The following is a 26,147-nucleotide window of genomic DNA, read 5'->3' on the forward strand; positions in this document are numbered from 1 at the left end:
GATGTGCCTATAAGATACATACATATCTGACCAAGGGCATAGATTTTTTTTGTGAGTCTTGGAAAAAAATGATGGAAATATATGCAGAGTTTTGGATATCTATTCAGTATGGCACTTTGCGTAGATACATTTCTGTGGAATTTGCATTAGATGTGTAGTGTTATCCTCAATAGAATACTGTACTTATGACTGCCCAGTTGTGTAACCTTGTATCAGCGCAAGGAGAATTAGGCTGGATTCACATGGCCGCAGTGTGACCTGCGCCAAAGAAACTACTGCTGCCCGATCTGCATGGACACTGCACATTGCATGTACTTGTGTGTGCAAATGGATGAGAATAGGACGTGCAGCCAGCATTCATGTGTATAGCCTTATAGGCTATAATGGGGCAGTGCGGGGTCCATGGCCCTAATGGACTACAGTATTGCTAGATTAGGGCACTGTTTGTTTTTTTTACGATTAATGTTGCTAATAATAAAATAAGTGAACAATCAGGGCATATTCACACAAACTCATTTGCAGTGTATTTTGCATGCAAAATTTGCACATGCAATAAACAGTGACTAGAACCCATTGATTTTAATGTGTTCGTTCATGTGAACGTATTTTGCATATGCATTTCATTCAGCATGTTCTATTTTCGTGCATATTGCGCTTGAACTTAGCACATATTAAACTAATTTACTTATTTGCTTATTGAAATGGGAGCATGTCTGCTTGCAAAAAATACAGTAAAACACGCACAAGCGCGTGCAAAAACACAGCGCCTGACGTGTAAATGCACAGCTGGATTCAATATTATAAACATGAGCTAGGAGCCCTTAGGCATAGCACACAAGACTCCATATATACTTTGTTGTGCTGCCTATTAAAGGGATTGTAATAGTTAATTTTATTTTTTTTGTAAATCCCTGCTTCCTAAGCATAAAAATAATAAGTGATCATACACTTTAGCGCCCCCTATGATAGTGTGTGTATAACCTGCAATCTGCCTATGCAACATCACAGACTGCTGAAGCCAATCATAGAGATTAGTGTTCCAGCAATGAGGTCTGTGATTGGCTGCAGCAGCCTGTAGTATACCGTATGCAGGTTTACTGCAGCCTGTCAACACAGACTTGGCTCAGAGGACAGAGCCATGGTGCTGGACACAGCAGAGAGCTGGGAGAGATGAGTATATGATCTTTTATTATTTTTACCAGGGGCGTAACTATAGGGGATGCGGTGGCACCCGGGCCCAGGAGCCTTAGGGGGCCCATAAGGCCTGTCTTCTCCATATAGGGAGCCCAGTACTATGAATAAAGCATTATAGTTGGGGGCCCTGTTACAGGTTTTGCATTGGAGCCAAGGAGCTTCAAGTTACAACTCTGATTTTTAACACATGGTGATCAGGAATAAAAAATAATTTTGACAACCTCTTTAGGTTTGATAGTCAACATTAAAGTAAAGAAATCACTTAAAATATAAAGATAAGTTTTTCTTTATCATTTTTTATTTGCTTGGTATGTCCGCTGGAGTAATGATATCTCAGACACTCATGAATTATTATGAGAACATAAAAATAGTCAAGAAGTATTGATTGCTCATGTAAAGTGAAGGTGTAATATGTTAACTGCGGGTGTTTGGAGTCATTGTGCCTAAAACTGCACAAACTGAGTATTCTTGTTAATATATTACTGTATATATTTAATACATTTATTATATTTCTATAGTCTTCCTTAAATTGCTGTTTTGTTGTGTATTTTAGTGTATGCAGAATTTTTTACACCAATACAATAAGCACAGTAAGACACCAATGAATCTGGTAATGTTTCACTTTGCCTTTGAACATATTTCAAGAATAAGCAGAATCCTGAAACTACCGTGTGGACACGCTCTACTTATTGGTAAGATTTTGCAATGATCATTTTACAGATCCCGAGATTTGTCATGTTTTAAACATGTTACTAGTTTATAGTTTAGACTGAATTAAAATAAGGAAATAATATCTTGGCTTGCAGAATTGGGAATGTCAGTGTCCTGATATAAGTCCTGGTATAGATAGATGGATAGATTTATCAGGACATTTGTATATATATTGTAGCAATGCAGTATAAGAATGACATGCAGAGGGTGCTAGCTGAAAGCTGGAAAAAAAAAAGAAATAAAAAGGGTTAACACTAGAGATGAGCGAACGTACTCGTCCGAGCTTGATACTCGTTAGAGTATTAGCGTGTTCGAGATGCTCATTACTCGTGACGAGTACCATGCGATGTTCGAGTTACTTTCACTTTCATCTCTGAGACGTTAGCGCGCTTTTCTGGCCAATAGAAAGACAGGGAAGGCATTACAACTTCCCCCTGCGACGTTCAAGCCCTATACCACCCCCCTGCAGTGAGTGGCTGGCGAGATCAGGTGTCACCCGAGTATATAAATCGGCCCCTCCCGCGGCTCGCCACAGATGCGTTCTGACAGAGATCAGGGACAGTGCTGCTGGTGCCGGAGCTGCTATAGGGAGAGCATTAGGAGTATTTTAGGCTTCAAGAACCCAACGGTCCTTCTTAGGGCCACATCTAACCGTGTGCAGTAGTGTGGAGGCTGCTTTTTGCAGTGTTGCACTTTTTTTTTTTTTTGTATATCGGCCGTGCAGAGCATTGCGCCCTGCAGTAATTATACATAGTCCAGGGCCAGTAGTGGTGGTGAGACAGGGACAGAAGACATATTTATTGAATATAGGCAGTGGGCCTTTCCAAAAACATTTGGGGAAAAAAATCTATTTGGGCTGCCTGTGACTGTCCTCAGTGTACTGGGTCTGTGCTGGGGGTAGTTGTCCTCCTAATTCATACGCAGCCAGCTAAGTGTTACAGCAGGCTTGCGCAAAATTCTTTTCTGCCTCTGTGTTGCCTCTTACATCACCGCTGTATTCCTGTCCACAAGTGTACTGGGTCTCTGCTGGGGGTAGTTGTCCTAATTCATAAGCAGCCAGCTAAGTGTTACAGCAGGCTTGTGCAAAATTATTTCCTGGCTCTGTGTTGGCTGTTACATCACCGCTGTATTCCAGTCCACAGTGCAACAGCCTGCAGTTATTTTACATACTCCAGGGCCAGTAGTGGTGAGGCAGGGACAGAAGACATATTTATTGAATATAGGCAGTGGGCCTTTCCAAAAACATTTGGGAAAAAAAATCTATTTGGGCTGCCTCTGACTGTCCTCAGTGTACTGGGTCTGTGCTGGGGGTAGTTGTCCTCTTAATTCATACGCAGCCAGCTAAGTGTTACAGCAGGCTTGCGCAAAATTATTTCCTGGCTCTGCTGTGCGTTCCGTAAGCGAAGTCAGCCTCCAACCACAGGCCAATAAGTGGCACATTTAATTACAGCGTTCTGTTTCTGCACTACTGGTAATACAGCATGCTGAGATGTAGGGGTAGGCCTAGAGGACGTGGATGCGGGCGAGGACGCGGAGGCCCAAGTCAGGGTGTGGGCACAGGCCGAGCCAGTGCGGTGGCCAGGGGTAGAGGCAGGGCCAGACCGAATCCACCAACTGTTTCCCAAAGCGCCCCCTCGCGCCATGCCACCCTGCAGAGGTCAAGGTGCTCTACGGTGTGGCAGTTTTTCACAGAGACACCTGACGACCGACGAACAGCGGTGTGCAACTGATCAAGATCAGCTGGGGAGCCACCACCACCAGCATGCGCAGGCATATGATGGCCAAGCACCCCACAAGGTGGGACGAAGGCCGTTCACCGCCTTCGGTTTGCACCACTGCCTCTCCCCCTGTGCCCCAACCTGCCACTGAGATCCAACCCCCCTCTGAGGACACAGGCACTACCGTCTCCTGGCCTGCACCCACACCCTCACCTCCGCTGTCCTCAGCCCCATCCAGCAATGTCTCTCAGCGCAGCGTCCAGACGTCGCTAGCGCAAGTGTTTGAGCGCAAGCACAAGTACGCCGCCACGCACCCGCACGCTCAAGCGTTAAGCGTGCACATTGCCAAATTGATCAGCCTGGAGATGCTGCCGTATAGGCTTGTGGAAACGGAGGCTTTCAAAAGCATGATGGCGGCGGCGGCCCCGCGCTACGCGGTTCCCAGTTGCCACTACTTTTCCCGATGTGCCGTCCCAGCCCTGCACGACCACGTCTCCCGCAACATTGTACGTGCCCTCACCAACGCGGTTACCGTTGCCAAGGTCCACTTAACAACGGACACGTGGACAAGCACAGGCGGGCAGGGCCACTATATCTCCCTGACGGCACATTGGGTGAATTTAGTGGAGGCTGGGACAGAGTCAGAGCCTGGGACTGCTCACGTCCTACCCACCCCCAGAATTGCGGGCCCCAGCTCGGTGCTGGTATCTGCAGCGGTGTATGCTTCCTCCACTAAACCACCCTCCTCCTCCTCCTCCAACGCAACCTCTGTCTCGCAATCAAGATGTGTCAGCAGCAGCAGCACATCGCCAGCAGTCGGTGTCGCGCGGCGTGGCAGCACAGCGGTGGGCAAGCGTCAGCAGGCCGTGCTGAAACTACTCAGCTTAGGAGAGAAGAGGCACACGGCCCACGAACTGCTGCAGGGTCTGACAGAGCAGACCGACCGCTGGCTTGCACCGCTGAGCCTCCAACCGGGCATGGTCGTGTGTGACAACGGCCGTAACCTGGTGGCAGCACTGCAGCTCGGCAGCCTCACGCACGTGCCATGCCTGGCCCATGTCTTTAATTTGGTGGTTCAGCGCTTTCTGAAAAGCTACCCACACTTGTCATACCTGCTCGGAAAGGTGCGCCGGGTCAGCGCACATTTTCGCAACTCCAAGACGGACGCTGCCACCCTGCGGACCCTGCGGACCCTGCAACATTGGTTTAATCTGCCAGTGCACCGACTGCTGTGCGACGTGCCCACATGGTGGAACTCAACGCTCCACATGTTGGCCAGGCTCTATGAGCAGCGTAGAGCTATAGTGGAATACCAACTCCAACATGGGCGGCGTATTGGGAGTCAGCCTCCTCAATTCTTTACAGAAGAGTGGGCCTGGTTGGCAGACATCTGCCAGGTCCTTGGAAACTTCGAGGAGTCTACCCAGATGGTGAGCGGGGATGCTGCAATCATTAGCATCACCATTCCTCTGCTATGCCTCTTGAGAAGTTCCCTGCAAAGCATAAAGGCAGACGCTTTGCACTCGGAAACGGAGGCGGGGGAAGACAGTATGTCGCTGGATAGTCAGAGCACCCTCATGTCTATATCTCAGCGCGTTGAGGAGGAGGAGGAAGGGGAGGAGCATGAGGAGGAGGGGGAAGAGACAGCTTGGCCCACTGCTGAGGGTACCCATGCTGCTTGCCTGTCATCCTTTCAGCGTGTATGGCCGGAGGAGGAGGAGGAGGAGGAGGAGGATCCTGAAAGTGATCTTCCTAGTGAGGACAGCCATGTGTTGCGTACAGGTACCCTGGCACACATGGCTGACTTCATGTTAGGATGCCTTTCTCGTGACCCTCGCGTTACACGCATTCTGGCCACTACGGATTACTGGTTGTACACACTGCTCGACCCACGGTATAAGGAGAACCTTTCCACTCTCATTCCCCAAGAGGAAAGGGGTTCGAGAATGATGCTATACCACAGGGCGCTGGTGGACAAACTGATGGTAAACTTCCCATCCGACAGCACTAGTGGCAGAAGGCGCAGTTCCGAGGGCCAGGTAGCAGGGGAGGCGCAGAGATCAGGCAGCATGTACAGCGCAGGCAGGGGAGCATTCTCCAACGCCTTTGCCAGCTTTATGGCTCCCCAGCAAGACTGTGTCACCGCTCCCCAGTCAAGGCTGAGTTGGCGGGAGCACTGTAAAAGGATGGTGAGGGAGTACGTAGCCGATCGCACGACCGTCCTCGGTGACGCCTCTGCCCCCTACAACTACTGGGTGTCGAAGCTGGACACGTGGCCTGAACTCGCGCTGTATGCCCTGGAGGTGCTTGCTTGTCCTGCGGCTAGCGTCTTGTCAGAGAGGGTGTTTAGTGCGGCTGGGGGAATCATCACGGATTAGCGTACCCGCCTGTCAACCGACAGTGCCGACAGGCTTACACTCATCAAGATGAACAAAGCCTGGATTTCCCCAGACTTCTCTTCTTCACCAGCGGACAGCAGCGATACCTAAGCAATACGTAGGCTGCACCCGCGGATGGAAGCATCGTTCTCTATCACCATCAAAAACGGGGACATTTTAGCTTCATCAATCTGTGTATAATATTCCTCCTCTTCCTCCTGCTCCTCCTCCTGAAACCTCACGTAATCACGCCGAACGGGCAATTTTTCTTAGGCCCACAAGGCTCAGTCATATAATTTTTCTAAACAATTTTTATACGTTTCAATGCTCATTAAAGCGTTGAAACTTTCACCTGAACAAATTTTTATTTTAACTGGGCTGCCTCCAGGCCTAGTTACCAATTAAGCCACATTAACCAAAGCGATTAATGGGTTTCACCTGCCCTCTTGGTTGGGCATGGGCAATTTTTCTGAGGTACATTAGTACTGTTGGTACACCAATTTTTTGGGGCCCTCGCCTACAGTGTAATCCAATTAATTTTTTGCCCACCTGCATTACAGCTGACGTTACATCAGCTGTGCTGGGCACTGCAATGGGATATATTTATGTACCGCCGGTGGGTTCCAGGGAGCCACCCATGCTGTCGGTCCACACGGAGTTGTAACTACATGTGTCCACTTCTAAAGAACCCCAATCTGACTGGGGCATGCAGTGTGGGCCGAAGCCCACCTGCATTAAACATGACATTACCTCAGCTGTGATGGGCACTGCAATGGGATTTATTTATGTACCGCCGGTGGCTTCCTGGCACCCACCCATGCTGTCGGTCCACACGGAGTTGTAACTACATGTGTCCACTTCTAAAGAACCCCAGTCTGACTGGGGCATGCAGTGTGGGCCGAAGCCCACCTGCATTAAACATGACATTACCTCAGCTGTGATGGGCAATGCTATGGGATATATTTATGTGCCACCGGTGGCTTCCTGGCACCCACCCATGCTGTCGGTCCACAGGGACTTCACAATAGGGAGTTGTACCTGCCTGTGTCTATGAATTAAAAAGCCCGGTCAGGTTGGGGCATGCAGTGTGGGCCGAAGCCCACCTGCATTTAATCAGACGTTAGCTCTGCTGTCCAGGGCACTGCAATGGGATATATTTATGTACAGCGGGTGGGTTCCAGGGAGCCACCCATGCTGTGGGTGCACACGGAATTCCCATTGCGGAGTTGTACCTGCCTGTGACTATTTATAAAAAAACGCGGTCTGACTGGGGCATGCAGACACCTTGACAGAATGAATAGTGTGTGGCACATAGGTTCCCCATTGCTATGCCCACGTGTGCAGCTCCTGATGGCGGTGGCACAGGATTATATTTCTCATTGCTTCTGTACAGCATTGTGGGCTATCGCCCCGCCCCTTTTAAAGAGGGTCGCTGCCTAGCCGTGCCAACCCTCTGCAGTCTGTGCCTGCGGTTCCTCCTCATGGCAGACGCACTTATAAATAGACATGAGTGTGGCGTGGCATGAGGGCAGCTGAAGGCTGCGCAGGGACAATTTGGTGTGTGCTGTGGACACTGGGTCGTGCAGGGGGGGGTTGGTCAGCATGTAACCCAGGAGAAGTGGCAGTGGAGTGTCATGTAGGCAGTGATTGTGCTTTGTTGGAGGTAGTGTGGTGCTTAGCTAAGGTATGCATTGCTAATGAGGGCTTTTCAGAAGTAAAAGTTGTTGGGGGGGGCCCACTCTTGCCGCTATTGTGGCTTAATAGTGGGACCTGGGAACTTGAGATGCAGCCCAACATGTAGCCCCTCGCCTGCCCTATCCGTTGCTGTGTCGTTCCCATCACTTTCTTGAATTGCCCAGATTTTCACAAATGAAAACCTTAGCGAGCATCGGCGATATACAAAAATGCTCGGGTCGCCCATTGACTTCAATGGGGTTCGTTACTCGAAACGAACCCTCGAGCATCGCGAAAATTTCGTCCCGAGTAACGAGCACCCGAGCATTTTGGTGCTCGCTCATCTCTAGTTAACACCCTGGGTGTGGCAGGAATTGAGATACAAAAGAGCTAGTTCCTGTCACACTCAGGGGGAAGTTATAGGTCAGTGGAGCTAGAAGGGCTGCTAGCCCGATGTCCAGTTTGGACTAGTGAGGTCTGGTACAGACCAATTCTGGGACCATCACATGTCTGACGGAGGAGGACGCCCTCCAGACACCCTGGGGAAGGGGGGGGGGGAGTAGTGATAATGGCCCTGTGGGTTGTGAACTCTTAATTACAAACTTTGTTTTGCATGCTGTGTCTGCTGTGCACATACGTCTTTGCTGTGGTGTTGTGAATAAATGCTGGCAAGCACCTGTTTAAAAGAAAATCCATGTGTCTACAGCACCTGGCTCCCTGTCACCTTGCTTAATAATACCATTAGTTAGTTAATGGTGCTTTAGGCAGGTCAAAGGTTCCCTTTGAAGGCGCTGTCCAGTATTTTGGGCATTTTTTATATTGATGACATACCCTCAGGATAGGTCAAAAATACATGACCTACAGCTGATTTCTTGGCGCCGCTGGCAATGTGGGCAGTGCTAGAAGCACATAGCACTGAAACATTGCAGCCAGCCAGTTTGGTACTGCATGCAAATTCAATGATAGCCGTGCCTGCAATACCAGTCTGGCCTGCAGCACTTTGCTTAGTGCAGTCTGACAGCAGCACCAGAAATCAGCTGATTGACGAGGATCCCAAGCAGTGGACAACTTGCTGATCACCTATTTATGACCTATACTGCGGATAGGTCATCAACAGAAAAAATGCCCAAAGTCCTGGACAATCCGTTCAATATATTATATAACAGCCCATGTTTATTTTTTCTGTCTTTCATATGCAATATATTCAAACGCCTGTTTTCATATGTACAGCGTCCTGGAATCAACGGCGCTGTAAAGTGAATAATATTTAAGTTGCATATCCTCCCTATATCTAGGAATTGGAGGAAGCGGCCGTCAGTCTGCCACAAGACTTGCAGCATTCATGGCAGACAATGAGGTTTATCAAGTTAATATTCTGAAATCATATACAGTTAGTGAATGGAGAGATGATCTGAAAAAGGTGTTGAGAGCTGCCGGACAGAATGGGATTCCAACTGTGTTTCTATTTGCTGATCATCAAATAAAGGTACAGTAAAACAATGATAACCGAAACCAAGAGGAAATATACAGTATAATTGAATCATGCTAGTACCTGGCCATAATAATAATACAGTATATTATCAGTAATGCAGCATACAATATAATAATAGCTACTTACATACAGAGTGATATTTTGCCACAAAACTGTAATATCAATACTCTACAAAGCAGCTCAGTAAATTGCCTGCTTTAGTCCTCAAAATGCCCATTATGAGAATGATAGTAGTTTCATGAACGCTCGTTAAAGCAGATGAAGAAAGATGGGACTTCATGATATAAATGTGTTTTGCAAATAACTGCACAGGAAAAGTACAAGAAATAAATTAATAGTGAAAGATTTTTTTTGTTCTGAGGTTCATTATTTGAATTGTAAATGGGTAATTTTCTTTCTTGCAATAGGATGAGTCATTTTTGGAAGACATCAACATGATCCTGAGCACTGGTGATCTTCCTTCGCTGTTTAATAATGAAGAAAAACTGGAAGTCATGGAAAAGGTCATCTTTCTTTTATTGTGCTCCAGTCAGAGGTGCTCACAGACAGAGAGGGAGGAAGGCATCCGAATTATTTTATGATACAAGAAACTCTTTGAACATTACAAAGGAAATTCTGGGGAAGTTTACAGAAATGACATTAACCTTCATGGTGCTGTGTTACAGCAAATGTTTACTAAATCATACTGTACTTTAGAAGTACATGTATTTTAGAAAATGCTCAGGTATCAACAGGGTCTACTGAAAAATCACTCATTTGATACTCTTAGTTTTTGAATATTGTTTGACTAAGACTTGCCTAAGACCGGTTTGGGGAGGCAGCCATTTAATTTCATGCTAGGGTCTATATTAAGGATGCAACACATAGTAACGTAGTATGTAAGGCCAAAAAAAGACATATGTCAATCTAGTTCAGTCTATCACTCCCCAATGTTGATCCAGAGGAAGGCAAAAAAAAAACCTAATGCAGTAGAAGTTAATTTTCCCATTTAAGGGAAAAAATCCCTTCCCGACTCCAAGCGGGCAATTGGAATAATCCCTGGACCAACAACCCTCTTGAGGTTATTAATGATTATAACATATAATATTGTATCACTCAAGAAAGGCGTCCAGGCCCCTCTTTAAACACCTAGGCCTTGTGTGGATTATGGGACTGAACAAAGATGATCATAGAATTCTATGGTGATCTCAGTGTGGTTTGGTAGTGTGCATGCTTGACCACAGCTCCATTCATTTGGGGGTATATAGGCCCAAAGTTTTTGTGATCAGTGGTGGTCCCGGTGATCAGGCCCCACCAATCAGACACTTATGCCGTATCCAGTGGGTAGGGGATAAATGTTACATTTGGAAAAATACCTCTAAGGCAGGTGCAGTACACCCTAAAGCCAAGTTTATACTTTTTTGGATTCATTCCCAGTTTAAATTTTTTTTTAAATCACATACAAAGCGAGCAATAACGTTACATTTTGAGGCAGCTTTTACAGATTTTATTCACTTTTTTAGCCAAAATTGAGAATGGATCTGGAAAACAGTAGGCTTTACTTTATGCTTATCTTTCCTTTCATGTACTCTTGTTTATGGCTTAAAAGCACATGAAAATGGCAGTTAAATGTAACCTATAGAGTAAAAGCCCATTTATACGGAATGATTGCCGCTCGAAATTTGCTCAAACTAAAGTGCGCGATAATCGCGCACTTTTAGTATGCTTTTCATTGTCACTCAGTTTCAGTCAGCAGAAAAATCCTCAAAGTCATGCTCACTTCTCATTACATCTAAACACTCCGCACACATAGGAAAGTGAAGCAATGAACGAGAAGTGAACAATTCTTAACGATGATCTGCTGTCGAAACATTCTGCATGAGCGCGAGCGACTGCAACCTAATTGGCAGTGACGTCACTCGCTCGTGTATTTAGACTGCTCGAGAATTGACTGATGTGAAAGGGACATAATTTCATTGCTGTGCTACACAGGTTGTTGACCTTTAGTCCTTACGCCTGTGCACACAGCCTGGAGCAGCATATTTAAGGTCGCAAGTAGCAATAATCAAATGTCATTTTTAAGTGTGCTTATCATTGCCCACTATTATTAACTAATTACTAGCAGAGATGAGCAAGAACGCTTGGATGAGTCAGTTACTCGAGCGAGCATCGCTCTTCTCGAGTAACTGCATTCTTGTCCGAGCAGGCTCGAGGGGCGGCGGGGGGATAGCGGGGGGGAGAGTGATAGAGATCTCTCTCTCCCCCCAGCTACCCCACGCTGCCCCCCCCCCCCTGCCGCCCACTCAAGCCTGCTCGGACAAGAATGCAGTTACTCGAGAAGAGCGACGCTCGCTCTAGTAACTAACTTATCCGAGCGTGCTCGCTCATCTCTAATTACTAGCTTGCCACAAGAAATATTTTGTGTGTGTATTACATGTGCAGAGCCTAGTTTATGCTAAAATAAGAGCTTTTAAAGCAAATTTAGTGTTTTTCTGATGCTTTAATATTTATATAGGAATAGTACACACAGTTTTAGTCTGCGCACTGAAAAAGTTCATGCCCAGTTGTCCAAAGTATCCTGCCAACAGCTGTTTCGCACCTCTGGTTAGTCAGTGGATGATGCTTTGTAAAGGTGAGAAACTGCTGTTGGCAGGAGCCTTTTTTTTAGTTCTCTGAACTTGTAACCTGATTAACAGAAGCATGAATCACTTTTTATTGTAAATGGTAAATCCTTTGCATGAAATATTTACATAGTGGAGTGAAAGCTGCTGTTAAACACACAGACATACTCAATACTATTTTATTACTTTATCTGTTATGAACAGACTAGGCCGCTCTCAAACATCCGGTTTTCACCGCGATTACCATGGCATTTTGAACACCGTGGTAATCGTGTTATAACGCTCTCATTGATTTCAATGGAGACTTGCAGACATGCGCTCGATCACAGTGTTTTCTAACGTCGCGATTTTCGAGCAATGTCTGCCGTATTTTACCGCGCTTGGTGCACCTCATCACCCATTACAATGATGGGGTGCGCTAAACCCCGCTGTCAAAGGCAGGAACCTGTGTGCAAAAACAAAAGTAAAATCATGGCAAAACACCGCACTCGAAATCACTGCATTTTGCTGGCCGCATGTGTGAGAGTGGCCTAATCCTCATGTATTAGTCTACATACAAATAGTAGTTTGAATACAGCCTAAAGCCCCATTTAGACAGGACGAATGTCGGGCAAATGATGCCCAACATTCGTCCCCGCACATACACGTATCGCTGGCTCACAGCGAGGCGGCAGGAGCAGATTTCAGTTCTCACTCCCCTCCGCCCCTCTCCACTCAGGTAACATAGTGGCCATTCAATACTGAACGGCTGCTATTTACACTTCACTGTCATAGTCAAACTCATTGCTCATTTTTTATGCAGCATAAACGAAGGATGATGAGCTGAATGGTGATCACTCAGTGTATATAGCAGCTATTCAGTATTGAACAGCCACTATGTTAACTAAATGGAGAGGGGAGGGGGGAGCGAGAACTGAATGACTGCTGTTTAAACTGAACAGCTGATCCTTCAGGTTTCTGAATGCAGCAAGTGAAAGACTGAACAACCTACCTCAGTCGTTCAGTCTCTGCATGTATTTTACATGGGAAGACTATCATTCAAACTCTTGCGGGAGCGCGGGTTTTGAACAACTCTGAATAATAATTATCCCATGTAAATGGGCCTTTAGAGGATGATCTGAGGTTTCCATCACATGGGTGTATGTGCAATTGCACAGCGCAGCATATTTGTGTTGCGAGTGAGCCTCTTTTGCATGCGCCAACGTATTTGACTGTACTTTTTCTGTGTGCAGGGTATTTTTTTGCACGACAAACTGAATGACTGATTCTCTTTAAGGGCTTAGTCACATAGGTGCATCCGGACGCCGATGCGAGCCCGTCTTCCTGCAGTTACAGACGATTCTCCGCACCACCGGCAGAAAGAACACATGGTCGACTGCATTGCTGGTCATATTTTCTTTCTTCCGGCGCTGCAGAGAGTCGTCCGCACTGCAGATGCGGCCGTCTTCTTTGTGCAGGAAGACGGGCGCATCGGTGCCCGGATGCGCCCGTGTGACTAAGCCCTAAAGGGGTTTGTCCAGGATTAAAAAAAGGGTCTGCAGTGTTTTCACAAGGACTGCATCTAGTATTGCCATTCTTGCAACTAAAGGAACTGGCCAAATAAAAATAGCACACACCCAATATAAAAAATGTAAAGATATATGCTTTTATTTACTCGGGGCAAAGAGAAATAACAGCACACAATTGAAAACTATTTAACTACATATAAGCTCAGACCACTACAATGCAGACGCTGATCAACCTTCAGGTCAGACCACCAGTAAAGTTACTAAAGTGCATATAGTGACCACCGCATAATGCTGGTGTTCAACAATAAATAATGACAACAGTAGCAGTATTAGAAAAAGTATGCATATGTGAAAAAGTATAAGGATTGGAGTACCAAGGTATTACTTACATTACACCCCAATGCACAAATGGAACAAAACTGCCATTCCTTCTACCCATTGTGATGTAATTTTGGCAATTTAGAAGATGCATACACATGCAATATCGAGTTTTAAAGAATATAGGCTTTAGTAGCCCATGTATGCAAGACCTTAGGCAAGGGAGAAGACCCCATGTGTGAATGCAAATAACACTTTCCTACTACAACTCTTATACTTTTTCACTAATGAACTTGCATTTAGTTTTTCTCAATACTGCTGTGGTTGTCATTCTGATATATTGTCGCATGTTTACAACAAGCATTATGTGGTACTCATTATATGCACTTAGTAACCTTTTTAAAGGTCTGACCTGGAGGCGGATCAGCATCTGTATTGTAGTAAGTGGTCTGAGCTTGTGTGTATTTTAATTCTGTGTTGTCCTTCTTTCCAATTGCAATAACGTTCACAAACATTTTTCATATTGGGTATGCACTATTAGCTATTTCTTTTAGTTGCAGTTTATACTATTTGGGCTCATCTTGCTGCCCTTCTTGGTTCTATTATAGAGTGGTACCCATAACTTACACTATGGTATTCCTGTTCAGCTCCATACACTTGAATGGAAAAGAGATGCAATACCATAAACAGCGCATGGACAGGTGTATGAAATTCATTAAAAGAATCCAATAGACTGAATAAACCCACTGAGCATGTGGCATCAGTAGATGCCACACTAATTCAAGGAAAGCCTTCAAAAATTCCAATCACTAAAAATGATGACCCAGAACTCCTTCTTATGAACCACAGTGTGGTACCAGAGCAGGTACCTTCCAAAACTGATCAGCACCCCATCCAGGGAAACAAGAAAAACATGGTAATGGCAATATAAGGCACAGGCGAAAAATGGATAACTTACATCTGCGGGGAAGAGAGGGACTGGCCTGTGCCTCGCCTACCCCCCCCCCCCCCTCTAAATATCGGGAAGACATCCGGAAGAATATCAACAAGGAAAATGTCAAAGATTATTCAAAGTATGCAAGCTGAATGCATTTCAGGGACTGGCGACACGTCCGATTCTTTAGGAAAATGTGCAATATTATATAGTACCGCGCACAGTAAATAATAAAAAGTGCTTACATAAATCCTATTTGGTACCCCACCCCATGGTCTCCCTGTTCAGCTCATTTGCTCCCAACTGCAGGGCTTCTGGTCTGCAGGATTTCTTCCTCTGACTAATATTATCATGTGGTAGTTTGGCACCTAACACCTATCCTGCATTATTTTCCTGTTTCCCTGACATGGACAGGTGTGGCGCTACAGATGTAGCAATTGTTAACATGAATGGTGTGATCTCTCGAGTTACACCATTGCAGTACATTGGCGTTAAATGTCATCTTATCATCTGCTACATCTGTATATCTGCAAAAACAGCTAGCCATTTTTTTTCTAGTCTTGGACAAAACCCTCTAAGAGAAGTTTGGTTGTGAAATTAAAACTTATGCAGTATCTTATAAATACACATGGTTAGTGGTAAGAAAATAAAGGTAAGATAATAAATTACTTCCCCTTAACTGTTTTGAGTACATTCTCAGAATGTGTTTCATTTCATAAATTAAAATCTCGTTATATTTAGCATGCTGCTCCTAAATGGTACTACATCAGCTCTAGCCATGCATCACTGTAATAAGAGCGTAATGTAGAAGTGGAACTTGAGCAGTGTAATTACAGTATTTTAGCTCATTCTCAAAAGAGACCAGCGACCTAATAAGTACAGATCCAGCAAACATTAATTTGATGTTTAATGCATTATGATAACTTTTCTACAGTGTACTCCAATGCTTTAAACCGAGTTCTCACAATGCGCCAGTTCTGTTAGCAATTGCTATGTCTATACTGGGAATTAAGGATGAGCGAGTATACTCGCTAAGGCACTACTCGTCCGAGTAATGTGCCTTAGACGAGTATCTCCCTGCTCGTCCTTAAAGATTCGGAGCGGGGAGCTGCGGGGGAGAGCGGAGAGGAACGGAGGGGAGATCTCTCTCTCTCCCTCTCTCCCGCCCGCTCTCCCCTGCTCCCCGCCGCAACTCACCTGTCAGCCGCAGCGGTCCCCGAATCTTCAGGGACGAGCAGGGAGATACTCGTCTAAAGCACATTACTCGGACGAGTAGTGCCTTAGCGAGTATAGTCGCTCATCCTTACTGGGAATCTTCCTTGTAGAATGAACAAGAATATTGAATTTTATTATTTTGATAAAATTCATAAAGTAATAGCACCTTTTCTCTTAATGTCAGTATTTATGTGAAAAAAAGAGCTATGGAGTGAATATTTTATACCGACACAGTTTGACTAGCTATTATCACATTGATAGTATTCTTTACCACTGTATTGCAGAAGGTATTTGGTTAGTTATGTTGGAGCTATGGCAGGCTTATTTAGTGGAGGATAAATGGACATTTAGGGAAATATTCTGCTATAGCTATTGAAAAACTGATAATTTTGCTGTTATTACTATTTTGTAGATGCGCCAGCTTTTGCCAGCTCATGAAACCCAAAGTGAGAGCACAACGTATGACTTTTACAGTAAATTTAAAGATCGCATTAGAAGGAACCTACACATCGTGCTAGCATTTAGTCCAACGGGAGAAGCTTTTCGTGACCATCTTCGCCATTATTCATCTCTTGTAAACTGCTGCACAGTTGACTGGTTTCAGGTGAAGTATTGCAATTCATGTTATTATACATATATCATAACACCTTTGTTTCACTTTCTAAATTGTCGTGAATACCACATCACCCATTTTTAAGAGCATTAATATGATGTTCAAATATAGCTTGTAAACAAATGACTGTGTATATGTACGTATATTTAAAGCAGTCCTTCTCAAAAAACTGTGTGGGCTCCTTCACACTGGCGAGCGCGATCACAACCTGATGTCGCACTTTCCACCAAGTGAAAGCCCCGTGGATGTGGGGGGAATTCCCCTGCCGGGGCTGTCAAGGGATGCCCCCCGCTGTGACACAGCTGGGGCAGAGGATTGCTGCTATCACCGGCCCCATTGCAAATATTTGGCGATATCGCAACAAGATAGAACATGTTACGATTTTTTTCCACGCAACATTGTGTGAGTGAAAACATCGCGAGTGGGAGTGAAACCATTGAAAATCATTGGTTTCATAATTATGCATTTACAATCACTCTCACATCGCGTGAAAATCATGCAATTTTATCGCCAGTATGAAGGCACCCTGAGGTGAGCATTACTGGGGAGGCACCCTCCAGTTGTTCGTTAGGTGTAGCTATAAGTCAGTTTTGATAGAAATAATCGTATGCTGCACAGGCTGGAAATTCGACAGCATTGACAAGGGCTAAATTTGCCTGCGGATCTGTGGTATAGAGAAGGGCAAATCCACAGCAGAAACAAAGCATTCCAGGTGTGAGGTAATAATGAAAAACAGACGTTAACAGGAAAATGTTAGAGCAAAGGGAATGATAGAGGTGGATACCTTTGTGAAGTATAATGTAGGTCTTACATAGATAAACATTTGGGATGGGCAGTTGGATTATATCAAATATGTTGGAAGTTCAAAGTTGAGAACAAGTAGCTTCTTGAATATAAAATCAGGGTTTGAAATAAAATGATGATTAATGCAGAGCATCAAAAAGAATTCTGGCATCACTACCTGAATACCTAAATATTAGACAGATCAGCAAACAAACAGTCAAAAAGGAAAGCATGAGGTTGCAAGAATATATAAAGTAGGAAGTTATAAATCTGCTGTCACACTGCATTTTGCAATGGCTATCTAAGGTATATGTCAGGAGCTATAGGCAGGTGAGAGCTTTTTAAAAATCCCTTTGAGTATGTGGTTAGCATTAGTGTAAAACAAAACTTTGACCTCGCGTGCCGATCCTACAAGAGTTCCAGAAGTGGTCTCTCTCCATGAAGTGATCTCCGATATTTGCATTGAGTTGCTCTACAGCCTCCTGATTCGACACTACGTCCATCACTAAGAACAGAGATAAGGGGCTATGGAGAAGCTCAGTGCAGAGACCAGAGAGTGCTTCAGGGAGAGGTTGTGCTTCCAGGAAACTTGTTGGAACAGCACGTCCCCGGATCAAAGTTCTGTTTTACACTAATGCCACTGTAACAGGGTGAGGTGGTACTATGGCAGTGATAGGTGGAGGCAGATGCTTTTTCATAATGAACTTTATTGAACTTCACTAGATCAAAATTTTGGTTTCACTTTATAGAAAGACACAAATTACTTGAAACATTGCATGAAAGCAATATAACACAGATTGTGGTTGCTTCGACTTTACAGTTTATTTGGGTAACAGCAAGTCAACTGATACTTCAAGAGGCCATGGGCCATTACCAACTCTTTTAATTGTGAGCAAAACCAGTTCTACATTGGAGGGGCATGTCTTTTCACTGAAATGCACATCGTCGTTGACATCACATTATCAGTAGACATATTGTGCCAACGACTCTATTACAAGTCTGACTCTCAAACTATAAACACCTCCCCCCAATACTCACAATGTCAGGTGTCTCACTTTAAGCTTAACTAAAAGCACACTACAGAACCATGCTAATATCCCATTAATCATGAGATCAAGGCCTTAAGCTGTTGCTTACAGCACCTCTCCTCCCCATCCATGGACACAACATTAAGCAGATTGGGTGAGACTTAACCATGTGTGAACTGGGGCCATTGTAACAGGGGCAATCAGCAGTGGCATGGGAGATCCAGGGAGCTGGGAGAGGTGATTATGAGCTGATTTGTTGTTTTAACCCATGGAGAACCTGTTTACATTACAATTGTATAACTCAGACAACCACTTTAAGGCTCTATTTTTGATTACCAGTGACCATGTCTTTAGAAAATGTAAAATCTAACATTATTGTAATATACAGGGTTAGCAAAATTAAAATTCCCCAACACAGAGGCCTCTAAAAGGCTCCTCAAAATCTAATATAAAAAAGCGTATAAGCTTTATCTTGCACCACACTTTGACCCCTTTACGTGACCTTTGCAAATGATTTTGGTGTCATTAGATTTGTGACATTCTCACCACCACCGTAAAATCATAAAATAGGAGTATGATACATTGAGTGACCTGTCAGGCAAGGTCAAAGTTCCTACGTTAAAGGGGTTGTCCCGCGGCAGCAAGTGGGTCTATACACTTCTGTATGGCCATATTAATGCACTTTGTAATGTACATTGTGCATTGATTATGAGCAATACAGAAGTTATAAGAAATTTTTCACTTACCTGTTCCGTTGCTAGCGTCCTCGTTTCCATGGAGCCGTCTAATTTTCAGCCTCTAATCGCCAGATTAGACGCGCTTGCGCAGTCCGGGTCTTCTTCTTTTATGAATGGGGTCGCTCGTGCCGGAGAGCGGCTCCGTGTAGCTCCGCCCCGTCACGTGCCGATTCCAGCCAATCAGGAGGCTGGAATCGGCAATGGACCGCACAGAAGCCCTGCGGTCCACCGAGGGAGAAGATCCCGGCGGCCATCTTCAGCAGGTAAGTAAGAAGTCACCGGAGCGCGGGGATTCAGGTAAGCGCTGTCCGGTGTTCTTGTTTAACCCCTGCATCGGGGTTGTCTCGCGCCGAACGGGGGGGGGGGGTTGAAAAAAAAACAAAAAACGTTTCGGCGCGGGACAACCCCTTTAAGTCTAGCGGTGCTGTTGTGCTTCAGCCAACAGTGCCAGTAGGGAGAGCCAGGGCTCCTTCACACGGCCCGATATCGTTCTGGCAATCCACGTGGAAACCCCTGGAAGTGAGGTGTTTTCACATGGAAACAGCCTCGCATCCCTGCGGGGCTGAAGGAATCCCCCAGCGTGGCTGTCACAGCCACGACAGGGGATCACGATGTTCTCCCATTGTTTTCCATGTGGCTGATGCTGCTGCCTACCCCATGGAAAACACTGGTCAATATCGCAAAAAGAAAGGACATGCTTTGCCCTTGCAATCCATGTGTAAAACCCTGTATACAAAGTGTTTTCACATGGAAACAGCCTCACATCCCTGCGAGGCTGAAGGAATTCACCGTTGCGGCTTCCACAGCCGCGGCAGGTGAGTGTGATGCTCTCCCATTGTTTTCAATGGGGCCAGCGCTCCCCCAATGTGAATAAACCCATTTTATATTTGCATAACGAACATCGCGTCAATCTAGTAAGACTAAATTCAGACAACAGCCACTTCAGATGACGGGTAAGCCATTTATGTAAAAAGAAATTGTATAAAAAATATTCACTGCTAGTTAGCACTATAGCAATGCAAATCATGCTCCAAATATTTAGTAAGTCCCCCTTGGTTTTCAACAATGCTCTCCATTCGCAAAGACATTTTTTCCACCGCTGAACATAGTGAGTCAGCTTTAATCGCTACAACTTGCTGACGAATGCTGTCCTTCAGATCTGGCACTAATACAGGTCTGTCACAATAGACCTACAGCGTCACCTATTGGTGACTTTTAAAATAATTTTTCCTTCATAAAGGGCAAGACTATTATCTAAAGTGGCCACTGACCAAATTTTGCCTAATTTGGAGCAGCACAATGCCCTTCAGAGGCCTCTGAGTTGGAGAAGTTTAATTGTGTTAACCCTGTATAATTACAGTATCATGCTTGCTATTTCCATTCATTGTCAATTTTTTATTCTGTGCAGTGGATCTGTTGTTACACGTAAACTGTCCATAAATAGACCATCTGCTGTTGATGGATCTCATAATGACTTTATTATCATTCTAATCATGGCATGTAAACCTTAAAACATCTTCGAATTTCTAGATAGTCTTATTAATATAGGAATAAACAATTCTTGCATTGGGTTTTCATGTGTCAGAGGTATTAATGAACTATTCAGAACCATAGTCTATACACAACAATATATCATTATGCATTCAATTGAGTGTCAAATGAAATGCATAAGTATGACAACTTCATTAGCAGCAGCTTGTTTATAGCTTTTCTGTACCATATCAGGTGTAAAACAAACCGAAAGCAGCAAAAATATAATTAATGCACACTACAAAGATACTAGACTTAGCATTTGCTGACTATATCACCAATGTTAAACAAAATTTCACATGCCCTGGTGTGTGCCAAGCCTCAGTTCAGATGCAAGGATGATATCGCATCCACACAGGACATGCTGGAGCACTTTGGAGGCTTAAGATACCACCCCAATGACACCAAAGAGAAGAACTCGGTACTGGACTCACGGGCAGATATAACATAAGGACTGGCGACCAAAACATGCACCAAGCATACCTGCATACATAACCACTGTTACGATAGTATGGGCAACTAAGCACAGGGGCCACACGATAGGGACTAAGAAAGAAACAGATACACACAGATTTCACACACGGGTATCAGGCAACTTGCCCTGAGCTACAGGGACGGATGATCAGGCCCTGCCTGAGCAGGGACATCGCCCTGATAAAGGGCAGCCAAGCGATCTTCGGATCTGGGTCCTAGCTGCTCCTAGCAACCACTCACCGGAACAGGATACAAACACATGCCACATGACAGGGACAGAACAACAGGACACGCAGTTCCAGAAAACACAGCATACAGCAGCCAAAATGCAACCACTAGTAACAGATGATAAGCTATATATAAATACCAGGTATTAGTTGACATTTTGATCAAAACGTGGAAGCTAGCAGGCCACTTTAAGGCTCCTGGCTATAGCACTAGTCCATGTACTAACCAGGAGTCCAGCGGCACCAGACACAGGTCACACAGCATATAAAGTAAAGCCAGGCAGCATCTGATGTATAACAATAATTAGAAAAACGTTTTATTCCTCCATATTAAAAAGAGACTGGCGATGTTTCAGCTTCGCCTGAAGCCTTTCTCAAGCTTGAGAAAGGCTTCAGGCGAAGCCGAAACGTCGCCAGTCTCTTTTTAATATGGAGGAATAAAACGTTTTTCTACTTATTGTTATACATCAGATGCTGCCTGGCTTCACTTTATATATTGGTCTATTTGTTGGGTCTTGTTCCGAATCTCGCTGGGCTATTGCACCATTCACTTCTTACTGAAGTCCAACTTAGGTTGGTGAATCCTGCATAGAGTGCTGCGTTGTTATACTTTTATACAGGTCACACAGCAAGCTGCACCAGAACAGGCCAGAACACAGATCACACAGCAAGCTGCACCAGGACAGACCAGAACACAGATCACACAGCAAGCTTCACCAGGACAGACCAGAACACAGATCACACAGCAAGCTGCAACAGGACAGACAACCTGGCATGGACTCTAACATATAGTGCAAACCACACAGACTCCACCCAAAGCTCACATGCACACAGATGAAACTCCACAGCAAGTTACATAAAGCTTGGTGTCCTCCAACCAGGGGGATAGACAGTCAGCCATCAAGCTGACATAGGGAACTGTGTCAGGGATCCACCAACTGACACAGAGAGTGAGACATAAGATGTTTGGAGGCCGCACCTGTCAGGGGAAGGGAAAAGGGGCGCTGCATGTGCTGCAGACTAGGACTACAGGTATCCAAACGATCCTTAGGGAAGCAGAGAGACACAACAGACCTACATGCAAACACAGATCTGAGTGGGAACAAGACAGGTACATCCAAACAGTACAAGACCAGCCTCAACTACTGACAGGAGCTGGGTTTATATGTGCTGCAGACTAAAGGACATTGGTTGCTGGAGAATACCACATCCAGCAGCTTAATTAAGCCTTACCTGTGGAGCTGTGCTGCTAGGAACCTTAGTACTACAGATCCCAGCAGCACACGTAACAACCAGATGGAATAGCTATAAAAGTACAAGGGATTGGTTTGTGAATTAACCAAGACACTTAAGCTTGCAAGCGTTCTTCAAGGGTCCTCGTTGTCTTGTGGGTCCCTACCCGAATGAGACAACCTCCACATAAGTTCTGCAAGCATGCAGAGCAATAGTCCCGATTAGGACAGCCTCGCGCTGGAACCTAAGGATTTACCTCGCCCTAGATGGCAAGCAATCCACAGCAGGACAGGACACAGCTCACATCAACATGCAGGTGAATGTAAACCACATGGAACACCATACACTCTGAACAGGACTGTTCACACAATATGTCTGGCCACTTGCACAGGCACTGAAAATGACACTGCACACAAATACACACAAACACCATGCATGGAGCAAACACCAGGGTGTTAGGAAACCAGCCTCCTCTAGCAGAAAGACTAGTATATATGTACAACAAACCAGGGGGATTGGCTGGCAGGAGAAATTCACACCCAGCCAGGGCAATTAACCCAACAGCACAACCTGACACAAAAGTTAAGTCTCAACTTACTGTCATGAAGAAAACTGTTCTTGGAAATATTTCTTGTGCATCCAACTTTCATCCATGTATTGCTAAGAATTAGCCACTCAAACATAGGTTCTCTCCTTTGTGCCTTGCGTTTTTAACTATTGTGATTAATAAAAATTATTTTAAATTGTCTACACTGTGAAAATGTATTGCTAAGAAGGCTCAATGCCCAAAGAAAACCCATTGGCAAACTTTCTTGTTGTAACCTCTGTCAGGTGCAATTGTCATACAGACCTTATGTAATGTTGTTGTTGTTAGCTGTTTAGTCATTCACCACCCTAGGCAACCCTAAAGGTGAGCTCCTTCCATGTTTTTCGGTTTTGCACTGCTTGTTTCAGTTGTGTGATATCCATGCCAGTATCCACTGTGACAGTATCAGCCATTGTATCCTTTGGCATCCAGGTCTTCTTTTGCCACTGATCTGTCCAAGCATTATAGATTTTTCTAGTGACTCTGCACGCATTACATGGCCAAAATACGTTAGTCTGAGTCTTGTCATCCTCCCCTCCAGTGATATATCTGGTCTTATATGACTCAGGACTTCTCTGTTTGTTACTCTCACCATCCCTTGCATACGCAGCAGCTTTCCCCAGCACCACAGTGCAAACGCATCAATACGTATGTAAATGCAGATTACCAAATAGATTGATATCTCCAAATGTACTGCACATACAAACTGTCATTATTCATGTCATGTATGATGTAGACCTTGTTGTAATGGATGTATATAAACAAGGTCTTCATTTTCTCTAACTAGGTATAGATTTTGCATTTATAAGCTTTGTGCTTTATAATACATATGGATCTATAGTTTCCTTTTATAAGTATTTGGGGCCTGATATACAAATCCAGAGTCTCTATTGTCAATTTCTTTCAGATTTATAGCCATACTTAATCAGTTCTTTTCAAACACTGTTCTTTGTAAGCTTGTGCTAATACACAAAAGTCTGTCTAAACAAGCAAGGCTTCAGTGAACATCATGTGAAATGAACAGAATCTATAAGATAGTTCAGACTCCCTCAGACTCCCTTCAACAGCTACTGCACATATCAGACATATGTCATAAATGTCTAAAATGGGAATGCCCCTTTAAGAGCTATTAGGTGGCTAATCCTAAAGAAAAGAAAAAGCAGTTAAGCATTGATGCAGCAAGCAGACAACTCCATACATTGTGCAGTGCCCTAGGTTGGCTGAGTCCTATTGAAGTGAATGGGACTCAGCCGGCAGTACCAACCAGGGCATCTGTACAATGTACAGAGCTGCCTACTTACTACAGCAAAACAACTAGAAGAGGGGCAACCCATTTTTAGTATAGTGAGGTATGCAGTAGCCAGGTAGCTAATGATCTCATTGGACCTTGAAAGCTGGTAAAGATTATAGACTTTCGGTCACGCATTTTTATCATGTACAGTAAATCTGGTACTAGTAAACGTAAACAAACATGATTTTGTATTCAAATATTTCTATTTATTTTTGCCCATTTGTGCTGCAAATCTAATGATTGTTCTTTGCTTATCTTTGCGTATAATAACCATTTTTTTCTACAGTCATGGCCCGAAGATGCTCTCGAGAAGGTGGCAAATCATTTTCTTGATGATGTGGAAATGTCACAGGAAATCAGGAATGAAGCTGTGTTCATGTGTCAGCACTTCCATCAAAGTGTTGTAGCACTGTCTGAAAGGTATTTAATTAAAGTTACGGCATGAGTGTTTACCAGAACATATTAAACTTTGCTGCCAACTATTCATACTCTGATTGGTGCCTGAAAGAAGAGTTCTGTAACTGAATGTAGAATAATAAATGCCAAGTAAATTCAAGATGCAAATAAATTCAAGGAAAACATATAATATACCATTGTAGGAAAAACGAACTGCTCCCTTTGGAATTACCTGGATTTCTGAATGCATTGATTACTAATAAAATGTAATCAGATAGTTATCTAAATCACAATTATAGACAAACACAATCTAACTAATCTAATAATCCACAGACAGCTTTACCATTTATACATTTAATAAATAACAACAGTGCAGGGAGGAAAAGTAAGTGAATGTAAGAGCTACTTGGCCAAAGTAGATGAGACTGGAAGTGTGGGTTTCACAGGTACTCATTAACCCTTTCCAATCCAATTTATATCCTTGATTTCCTAGGGGTCTTACTCTTTTTCTGCTGTTATACAACAGCGCTATATGCTGGCTAAAGCCAGTACTGCATGAGGTGACACATTGGATAGGCTCTGACAGCAGAGAGGCTGGCAATATACAGTAAGAGAACCCCCGACGGGCGTCTTCCAACATCGGAGCTGTACAGCCTTAAATCATAATGTCTTTAGACGTCAGGCAGTGGGTTGGAAAGGGTTAAATAAAGTTACATAAAGCCTGGTTACTGACAAATATGTTCTCATCAAGAAAGATTGGTTATTATGAATCATTCCTCAATGCAAATAACTTTCAGCAGACATGTTATAGGCATGTAGGAAGGTGGGAAAGGCTGCAAAAACATTGCTACAGAATATTCTGCAAACTTCTGTCCATCTGTCCAATATTAGAAAAACACTAAAGAAGAATAGTGTACCTACCTATAAGGACACCGCAAAGGAAGGTATGCTCTTAAAAAAAATGGCTAGTAATCAAAAAAACAGTAATCAAGTTTGTCTAAGACCACCTGGATGTACCCTAATGTGGAGGTTCTTATGTATAATGCTATATATGGAGGAGAAAAGATCAAAACCTCACCCCAACTGTGAAGCATGGCAGAGGGAGCATAATGTTTGGAGCTGCTTTACTGTCTCTGGGCCTGGAAGCTGTATCAAAACATTTTACAGGAGTATGTAAAGGCAATGGTCTATGACCTCAAGCTAAAGAGACATTGGGTAATGCAACAAGATAATGAACCAAAGCACACAAGTGAATCAACTAAAGAATGGTTGAAGGAGAAGATTTGTATTTTGGAATGGCCGGTCTTGAGGTTACTACTGTGGGTTGTGTATGCAAGGCCTCTCAGGATACTTTTATTAGACAAAAATGGTCAAAAACCATTTATTATGGTACTTTATTAAAAAAGAAAATGAGTACAATGGTAATATAAGTGTATCTATATTACAAATCTATTATGTAAATCTCATGGAAATATATTTTTATATCATTAGCCGTTAGGATTCCTTG

General features: G+C 44.1%; 1 protein-coding gene across 1 annotated transcript in view; it reads left to right on the forward strand.

The window, feature by feature from the left end:
• Nucleotides 1–26,147, forward strand: part of LOC136610023 (dynein axonemal heavy chain 3-like) — a 1,175,415-nt gene that overhangs the window by 892,424 nt on the left and 256,844 nt on the right. The window contains exons 53-57 of the mRNA XM_066589293.1: nt 1,748–1,886; nt 8,971–9,161; nt 9,575–9,670; nt 16,155–16,346; nt 24,531–24,664. Coding sequence (XP_066445390.1) covers nt 1,748–1,886; nt 8,971–9,161; nt 9,575–9,670; nt 16,155–16,346; nt 24,531–24,664 — 752 coding nt within the window. The remainder of the gene's footprint in view (nt 1–1,747; nt 1,887–8,970; nt 9,162–9,574; nt 9,671–16,154; nt 16,347–24,530; nt 24,665–26,147) is intronic.

Source organism: Eleutherodactylus coqui, chromosome 2, assembly GCF_035609145.1.
Source record: "Eleutherodactylus coqui strain aEleCoq1 chromosome 2, aEleCoq1.hap1, whole genome shotgun sequence".
NCBI lineage: Eukaryota > Metazoa > Chordata > Amphibia > Anura > Eleutherodactylidae > Eleutherodactylus > Eleutherodactylus coqui.